Raw genomic sequence first — 9,924 nt, 5'->3', positions numbered from 1 at the left:
TTTGTCATGTGATTCCTTGTCCTCATGTGGTCACGTCATGTACTTCTTCTCTTGTGTTGTTTTCATTGGTTCATTGTCTTGATTGTTCACAGGTGTGTCTTGTTTAGTCATCAGTCCTTGTATATTTTAGCCCTCATATTTGCCTTGTTAAGGCTGATTTATACTTATGCGTTGGACCTACACGTTGGTTCTCATTTATACTTCTGCGTCGTTGTCCGCGTCGACGCACAATTACACATGTAGACTACGAGCTACCACAGCTACGGCGTGAGTTTGACACAGAAGTATACATTGAGCTTTACTTTGTCTAGTGTTGTCCCTGTAATCATTGTCAGTCAAGTCAAGTCAGTTGTTTATTTTGTATCTGTTCACATTGGAATTTAATAAATACTGCAGTTGTTCTATCAAACTCACCTACAGTGGACTACTTACAACATCCCTCAAAACACTCATGTGACTTTGCCTCAGCGTCAGCTGTGATTGGATAACTGGAGTAACCAGCGGACCAATGGCATCGCTGCATCTCAGATGTTGGTTTAGTGATTCTGACACGGCGGAGTCGAATTGTGTGATCAGAATGATTTGGTTTAATTCCTTCCAGAAGCGTCTCACACGAGTGTGTTCCTGAACACCAGCATCCGAACGCAAGAGAACATGACAGCGTTTATTGTGTTTCGTCTGATGCTCGAGACACACTCGTTTATGATGGAGGGAAAAACAGCCACATTACAGAAACTTATTACTTGAGCTTTCCTGTAGCTCAAACAGTAGAGTGTTGGCGCCAAGGTCATGGGTTCGATTCCCAGGGAAAGCAAGAAGGAGGAGAGCTATCAGTTTTCCTGACCAATGGCAGATAGGGGGCGTGTCCATTATTTCAGCTCTGGTGACACTAGTGGAAATGACACACTTCAGCCTTACGTAATAATAAACTAAATAATGAATTAACATTAGGGCAGAAAATTTATTTATTAAAATATTTTATTGAGTATTGATGAGGCAACACATTGATTTAAATCTTTTGAAACCTCGTGAGAAGTTTTGGTATTACAACACATAGAGTAATACAAGTACATACAAAAACTGATTGGCACATCACTGGCAAGCAGGCAGAGGTGTGTGTTCTGCCGTTCCTGATTCACACACGCTCCGCTCCTGGCCGCGCTGCTGCACGTGTGGGAGGCGGGAAGGTTTTCCCAGCGGCTTTGCTGGGACAGTTACAGCACAGCATGCTTCCACCGATGACGGTCAGCGCCGACGCTCCCCAACCCACGTACAGAGCCTTGCCGAACTCATACCTGTCGGCACACCAGCAACAACATCAGCGCCTGACCACTGTACCACATGACCACTTAGAGCCACACACGTCACATGACTTCAACACTCAATTCAATTCATCAAAAACAAAATGCACTATAATAGATGGATTTACCAGTGTATTATTGAGGTGTTAAAAATGAAGATATTAGACGTAAAGCCAAATTAGCCACAAAGCTAATTATTGAACCAAACAATAACACGGTAAAGAAAAACTCATACATTTGGCTGTAATAAATTAAAAGCATCCAAAGTATCATTTTGAAGAGTGAACGCTGCCCGTCTCGTGGACTCCTGGCGCTTACCTCGCATTTGTTGGAGTGAACGGATCGAAGAACTTCCGTCTTATGTTTTCTCCATACCAGCTTGTGGCGATAAGAGCACAAACCCTTGTAGAAATAAGAAGAGGTTTGACATGAACATGCTGCTGAGTTCCTGTTTCAAAGGGGTCCTATTATGTCCTTTAATGAAGTCTTGATTTTGTTTTTCAAGTGCACTAGAATGTGTTTTCATGCTTGATTGTTCAATAAACACATTATTTTTCACATATTTTACATTATTATACTGTATCTCCTCTCTGCCCAGACTGGTTGAACGCATTATTTTCGATGAAGCCCCTCCCTCTGATTGGAAGTGTTTGGCTTGTGTTTGGGAAATGTCCCACCCCTTCATAACCGCAAGCTCTACTCAGATGTAAAAATTAATGATGGCGTCAATTTAAAACCATTTCGAGCCTGATTCAGACCCTGACAATGTTAACGAACAAGAGGATCAGAACAGATTTCATGGACTTTGCAATCACTGATTTCACAGGACGTTTTTTATAATTTTCTTATACGTTATAGATACAATGTTATCCACCATTTAATCATATTTGTCGGAAAACTGTGGTAATAGAAACAGTAATTGATCATAAAATCATGGATAACTTTCCTAAGGAGCGGTGAACTATCTTAAAAAAGCAACAGAAAACAAGCTGTTCTCCGTAAAATGTGCAGCGCACAGATAAACGTTGAGGCTATAACATTCAGGAACAGTGCTTAAAGTAAAATGTAACCACTCTAAGTTCGTCAGCCTTAGGAAGGTCAAACAAATGAGTTTTGGAAACATGGAAAAAACAGCGTCTCTTCAACATAGCGACAGCACGGTCTCCTCAGCTCAACCAGGCCTCGTCTCCCTTACTGCGTATTCCGTGGGCAGGGATTATTTAAATGAGGAACATTATGACTTCATAAGATCCGGAAAAATCGTGTTGTAGTCCAAACAAGCCACTTGTTGTAGTTCTTGGAAAGTGGATTCTGTTCAATAAAATATCTCCCTTTGGAGTGGACTTTGAGCTTCGTAACCCGGTAGATCTTTTTTATGCTCAAACAGCAACATTACACACTAACTACAGTGGAAAACCAAAATAGGACCCCTTTAATAATTCCATAAGTTTGTTGACCTCGTTAAGCTGAGCAATGGCACACATGAGTCGTTTCTGTAATGAATATAATAGCAACATATCTGCGATGACGAAGAGGACGCCTCCAGCCAAGGCCACCTTGTTCTTCTGCTCTTTGTTGTCAGACAGGCAGGTTGTGCACTTCATCCCGACGGCGGCGATCAACAGAGCAATGCCACACAGGAAGGTGGCGAGGATCATGAGGGCGCGGGTGCCCTGGACTTCCCCTGAGAGAGAACCGAGAGACATCACATCATCACATCGCATACCATCCCATTACATCAGCATATCGCATCGGCACATCCATCACATCATCACATCACACCATCCCATCCCATAGCATCGCATCCCATCCTATCCCTTCCCATCCCATAGAATCTCATCCCATCACATCCTATAGCATCGCATCCTATGCCATCACATCCCTTATCACATCCCATCCCATAGCACCGCATCCCATCCTATCCCTTCCCATCCCATAGAATCGCATCCCATCACATCCTATAGCATCGCATCCTATGCCATCACATCCCTTATCACATCCCATCCCATAGCATCCCATCCCATAGCATTGCATCCCATCCTATCCCTTCCCATCCCATCACATCCTATAGCATCGCATCCTATCCCATAACATCCCATCACATCCCATCCCATAGCACCGCATCCCATCCCATAGCACCGCATCCCATCCTATCCCTTCCCATCCCATAGAATCGCATCCCATCACATCCTATAGCATCGCATCCTATGCCATCACATCCCTTATCATATCCCATCCCATAGCACCGCATCCCATCCTATCCCTTCCCATCCCATCATATCCCATTGCATCCCGTCCCGTCCCGTTCCTTCCCATCCCTTCACATCCCATCCCATCCCATCCCATCGCATCGGCTGCTTCATCAACAGTCCAGGCTTGTTCACTTAAAGTGTAAATTGCAGGTTACATTTTTCACGAAGATAATGCAATGTGCTTATTAAACATAAAGATAAGAACCACCTACCATTGTTTTGTATGTTTTTTATACCAAAATGCTGAATATAATATGTAAAGTTACCGTTAGTCTAACAGCAAGTCCCTTATGAAAATTAACCATGTTTTTTTTGTGGTAACTGTGTTTTTTTTGTAGTTACCATGGTTTAACTATGGTTTTTGTAGTAAAACCATAGTAACTGCAAATTAACCATGGTTCTACTACAATAACCGTGGTTTAACCATGGTTTCAACCTTGTTCACTTAAACCTGACAAGAAACACTATTCCGTTAAAAAAATAAGATCTTGATTTCACAATGACTTTATCCAGGGCTGCCAACTCTCACGCATTGAGCGTGAGACTCACGCAATTGACACTTTTCACACATCTCACGCCACACATCCATTTTCTCACACACAGAAAAATTGCGGAGCAAAGAGGTACTTTTAATATTAAACTAATTCTCAGCTCTTAGATTCCGTCAATTTTCGGACAGATCACTGAGCGCCTCAGTTCAAGTGCACGTGAACCGATCATCTGTTACTTTTTTATTTAAAGATGCAGTACAACTTACCGAAAGTATACATAATATCGACCAATTAGTGTTTTTCAACCACGGAAAGAGGTCAATGTAACAGCAGGAGAACACATAACGTTACATTTAGCTCAGGAAAGACATTTAATGACCATAGCATGTTAACTGAATAGAAAAAATAGCTAGAGAGGAGATTTTGCTGAGCACTATATTACATATTTATTATATTTTTACTTGTGTCATTAAATAATTGTTATTTAAAACTGCATTATATTTAATTTAATTTGTTGTTTTCAACCTTTAATAATACCAGCAGATTGGGCCCTCTATGTTTACAGCATTAGGTGAGATTATTTTTTTAAATAAAATGTAAAATAAACATGTATCCAAATTAGTCAATATTGAATCAAAATCAGAATCAAATCACAAGAATGGAATTGAAATCTTGCAATTTTTGTCAAGCAATAATAAAAACTGTATCCTACCAGTCATTGTACAATGTAAACATTGTAACATGTTGTCACTAAACTTCATAAAATTCTATTTAGTTACCAAATGTTTTGACAATCACAATTACACTTATTGTGATGCAATATTTGTTTTTACATAACCCCCACCCCCCACCCCCGCCAAAAATAAAATAAAAATCTCACTCCTAGCTAAACTCAAAAGTTGGCAGCCCTGCTTTATCAAATGTAAGAAAATGAGTCACTCATCATGTGACTGCTTTCAGTTTATTAAATTGGTTATGCTGAAATAAAACATAAAAGAGAATCATTTTTGCCAACTCTGCATTTGATACATTTACTGAAAATACCTGGTGCCCAGCTAATAAAAATATGTTTTAAGAATGTTATTTCTGAATGTTCAAAATATCTTGGTTTTGCGAATGATAAGGGAACATTCCATTTTATCATTCTTCAAACATTATGGGAACATTACTTTTGAATATATAAAATAGTATATCCCAGCTGCACTGATCAAAAATGGTAACTTAAAAATGATACCATTCACTGGTTAAATTCACAAAATTTAGTTGAGTTTTAGTCAAGTAAAGAATATTGTTTAAAATTGTATTTTAATACTGCTGAATCAACCTAAATACATTAATTTATTCCAGCAAAATACATTTTTATGGGTTAAATAAAAAAAAAATTAAGTTCTGTGAACTTTGGCTAAAGTTATGAACAAAAGTTATTCAAGTGATGTTAATGTTAATAGAACGTTCGTTAAGTCTTATCTGGTCTTTAATAATGTTCTCAAAACTAGCATAAAAACATTTATTCATCGTTTATGTGTTTTTTTCTGAAACGTTTTAGATTGACGTTACTTTTTTAAATATAGCAACTTGTTTCAGAACGTTCAGAGAACATTAAATTACTCATAATGACTGAATAATGATAAAATGGAATGTTCTCTGAACGTTCTGAAACAAGTAACATTTAAAAAGTGTTGGCGAAATCCAACTAAAATGGTTTTGGAAAAACGTTCCATGAGTTTTTTGTGCTAACGTTTAGAGAACATTATTAAAGACCAGATATCTTTGAACGAACGTTCTATAAATGTAACAGGAAGAACGTTTGTTCATAACTTTAGAGAACCTTGTTAAAATAAATTATTTTTCTCAAACATCCCGAGGTTTTCCGGTGATCTAAATCTTCTGAAGAATTCGCGGCATTCGCCAGACTTGTCTAAACCTGCGCAGGAATAAGCGCTCTCTCTCTCACACACACACACACACACACACACACACACTGATGAACGGAACGGAACGGAATGAACGGGCGCGCGCACCTGGTATCTGCAGTAGGGAGTCGTAGACTTTACACTGGAGCTGGCCCGTGCTCTGGGACACGCAGGACTGCCAGAGCCCCTCGTACATGGCCTGGGCTGTGATGATGTTGTCTCCTGCGTAGGAGGAGATCTTCCACTCGGCCATGGCTGTGGAAGCGATGAGACCCAGGAGACCCAGAGAGGCCAGGATATACCCGAGGAGCTGCAGACCCGCGTTGGCCATCAGTGCGCTGAGTTAAAGCCCGCTGGAGTGAGTGAGAAGAGCTGAGAGCTGCTGACACATGAATGAAACTCCTCCAGCATCATCATCATCATCATCATCCTCCTCCTCTGGAGCTCTGAAGCCACACCTGAAGATCCGCTGCGCCTCCTACCGCTCGCGCCCGCTCACAGACACTCATATAGGCTACTCACTTTATCCGTTAGCTTCACTAATAAAACAACAACAACAACTAAACGTACAGTACCAGTCAAAAGTTTGGAAACATTACTATTTTTAATGTTTTTGAAAGAAGTCTCTTATGCTCATCAAGCCTGCAGTTAAAAAAAAAACAAAAAAAAAAAACAGTAATATTATGAAATATTATTACAATTTAAAATAATGGTTCTCTTTTTTAATATACTTTAAAATGTAATTTATTTGTGTGATGCAAATCTGAATTTTCATCAGCAAGTACTCCAGTCTTTGGTGTCTTATGATCCTTCAGAAATCATTCTAATATGATGATTTATGATCAATGATGGAAACAGTTCTGCTGCTTAATATTTTTTTATAACCTGAGATACTTTTTTCAGGATTATTTGATGAATAAAAAGTTAAAAAGAACTGTATTTATTTAGAATAGAAATCTTTTGTAACAATATACACTACCGTTCAAAAGTTTGGGAACAATAACTATTTTTTTTTTAAGAAATTAGTACTTTAATTCAACAAGGATGCGTTAAATTGATAAAAGGTGATGGTAACGATTTATATTGTTAGAAATGTTTTTATTTTGAATAAATGCTGTTTTTATGAATAAATGCTGTTAACGTTTTACTCATCAATGAATCCTGAAAAAAGTATTCCAAAAAAATATATTAAACAGCACAACTGTTTCCATCATTGATAATAACTGAGTATCAAATCAGCATATTAGAATGATTTCTGAAGGATCATAAGACACCAAAGACTGGAGTACTTGCTGATGAAAATTCAGCTTTGCATCACAAAAATAAATTACATTTTAAAATATATTAAAAAAGAGAACCATTATTTTAAATTGTAATAATATTTCATAATATTACTGTTTTTGTTTTTTTTGTTTTTTTTTTGTTTTTTTAACTGCAGGCTTGATGAGCATAAGAGACTTCTTTCAAAAACATTAAAAATAGTAATGTTTCCAAACTTTTGACTGGTACTGTATATTAAAACATAATTAAATTAAATGACAAAATAAATAAATAAATAAAATAAAATAGTAGGCTAGGGGTGAGTGGGGCACAAACTAACTAAGTTGGGGTTGTAACACACTTTTTTTTTTTAATACTTCCACACATGCCAGCATTATGAAACTCAGTGTTTACTAGTTTCCATATCAACACTAGAAAACATGGCGCCAAAATTCAGAAAGCTTTGGAAGATATCACTGAACATTTAACACTAGAAAACAGTAGCAAAAGCTGGCTAAATGTCTTGTGTCAATTTTCATCTCTGTTTTTTTTATTATTATTATTATTTTTTTTTTAATTAGACAAATCTTAAATCTGTTATTTAACAGTTGATATAATTGTTTAATGCTGATCTAACCAGCAGGAACACCGGGTTTAAACCCCAGTTGCTCAGGCGGGGCATGTTGTCACACTGTGTTACAATGAGCCCCTATTAGAACTATGCTATTAGATTCTATTAATTCTATTGAGAAACCATGAGAAAAAGGTGCATAAGGACTCATAGTCAATGTTCAGAAATTATGAATTATTATTATGTTTTGAACTATGCTGTATAGCTGTGTTTTGCGATGTGTTTATTGTCAAACTCAGAAATGTGTTTATTTTGAATGATTAAAAGATGACATTTTATATGAAAAAGTTAATAATAGTGTTTTATTGAGAAAATATTTTAGTTTGTCTTGTATATTGTTTTGATTAGATCAGATAGCATTTTAATCTGTCATATGGCCATGTTACAGTGAGCACCACCTATGGGGCATGTTGTCACATTTCACTTCCATTCTTTCAGTGTATATCAAGAAAAAAGTAAACACTGTATTAATGGAACATTATTAAGATTGTGTTATCCAACATATCTAATTGTGAAGTTTATTTAGATGATGTTGTGTGTTATGCTAGCACTTGGGAAGAACATCTTAAAATCTTAGAGGAAGTCTTCAAACGTCTTAGGGATGCTAATCTTACCTTGAATCTAGCAAAATGCGAATTCGGTTGTGCTACAGTTACATATTTGGGTAAGGAGGTCGGTAGTGGTCAGATTTGCCCTTTGAACTCAAAGATTCAAGCTGTCCTTGATTTTCCGATGACCGGTGAAGATGATTTGAATCATCCCATCAGTTTCTTTTCGAAAACGTTTCTCAAACATCAAATGAACTACAGTACTATAGAGAAAGAGGCACTCGCATTAATTCTCGCCTTGCAACACTTTGAAGTGTATATTGGTTCGAGTGTACAACCTGTTACCATTTTCACTGATCATAATCCTCTTATGTTTCTCCAACAAAAGCCTGCATTGGACCGCACTATGTTTTGAGGGTTGATTTTAAGGGGAGAATAGCACTCCCCCTTGCTCTTTAGAGTATTGGGACACCCAAGCGTGACCCTTGCAAAAACAAGGGTTAGGGCAGAAATCTAGGGTAAGGGGAGGTATTGGGACAGACAGGCCCTAAGAGTGTCGTACCAGAGAGATAGTGTTTAGTGAAACTGTGATTGAAGTGTCGTGCCAGAGATAGTGTTTAGTGAAACTGTGAGTGTTTGTTAAATGTAACTACTTCTGGTTTTCTCCTATATCTGACGCTAACCCTTCATTGTCAATAAAATTCATATTACACGTCATCTCTCTGGTAGTGTGACTCTCTTCCTTTTCCTGTTGCGGCTGACCCCTAGAGGTCGTAACAGTATGCATTTCTAAAAAAGAAGAAGAAAAAATTAAAATATATTTATTTATTTATTATTAATTAATTTTTTATTATTTTATTTTATAATTGTTGACCGTTGATGTGTCTTATATTCAGTCAATGTACATGTACATTCATTTTTCTCCTCACACTTCTGGGGTGGAAACCTTTGTCTTCTGTTGGACAGTGCTGTAGACCAGCACAAACAATGCTCAAACACACACTGTGTGTGTGTGTGTGTAGAGTGAGAGAGTGAGTAGGCCTACGTTAGATCTTATTGAATCATATAAGCTCATTTTATATTTTACTGTCACACTTTTATGGGTAAAATGATTTATTTAATGAACAAATCAAACACAAACATGTTGGCTTTTATTTGTACACACAACATTGAAACTATGGAGTGTGTTGTGGTTGCTTCATCTGCCAGAACTAACACAGGCTTCTGGCTGCTTTATTTTAAATAAGCACCAGGTGGCGCTGTTCTCCACACTCTCGAAGCTTTGAATCTTTCCCGGAACAGTCAGGGGAAAGCCTCAGTGATTCACGAGGCTTCATTTCCCCATCCCTACCACCATACGTCCCCTTTTCCCGGACATGTCCTCTTTTTGGACCTTAAAAAATGATCGCCCAAAATGCCCGGGATTCAGCTTTTGCTTTATATAGTCGCCGTTCATTCATTGTGTGCGTTCGTGCATTGCTTTAGGTCCCGCCTTCTCGCACGCCACCATTGGTCGGTCGGTCATGTA

General features: G+C 37.9%; 1 protein-coding gene across 1 annotated transcript; it reads right to left on the bottom strand.

Moving 5' to 3' along the window:
• Window positions 1–956: 956 nt before the first annotated feature.
• cldn1 (claudin 1) lies at window positions 957–6,381 on the bottom strand. Its single transcript, XM_079875276.1, has 4 exons — window positions 6,066–6,381; window positions 2,821–2,985; window positions 1,620–1,704; window positions 957–1,295 (listed from the first exon to the last, which is right to left on the bottom strand). The coding sequence occupies exons 1-4, from the start codon at window positions 6,286–6,288 to the stop codon at window positions 1,136–1,138; spliced, it is 633 nt and encodes a 210-aa protein (XP_079731402.1). The 5' UTR covers window positions 6,289–6,381; the 3' UTR covers window positions 957–1,135.
• Window positions 6,382–9,924: the final 3,543 nt, after the last annotated feature.

This window comes from Squalius cephalus (genome assembly GCF_949319135.1).
Source record: "Squalius cephalus genome assembly, chromosome: 7".
Lineage (NCBI taxonomy): Eukaryota > Metazoa > Chordata > Actinopteri > Cypriniformes > Leuciscidae > Squalius > Squalius cephalus.
This window is presented reverse-complemented; position numbering and strand designations above follow the sequence as displayed.

Excerpts from the sequence above, each read along its gene's own strand:
- cldn1 (XM_079875276.1), bottom strand. The coding sequence starts at position 6,288 with ATGGCCAACGCGGGTCTGCAGCTCCTCGGGTATATCCTGGCCTCTCTG. Across the intron at positions 1,705-2,820 it reads CGTCCTCTTCGTCATCGCAG|GGGTTTGTGCTCTTATCGCC; the intron begins ATATGTTGCTAT and ends TTATTTCTACAA. Across the intron at positions 1,296-1,619 it reads TTCACTCCAACAAATGCGAG|GTATGAGTTCGGCAAGGCTC; the intron begins GTAAGCGCCAGG and ends GTGTGCCGACAG.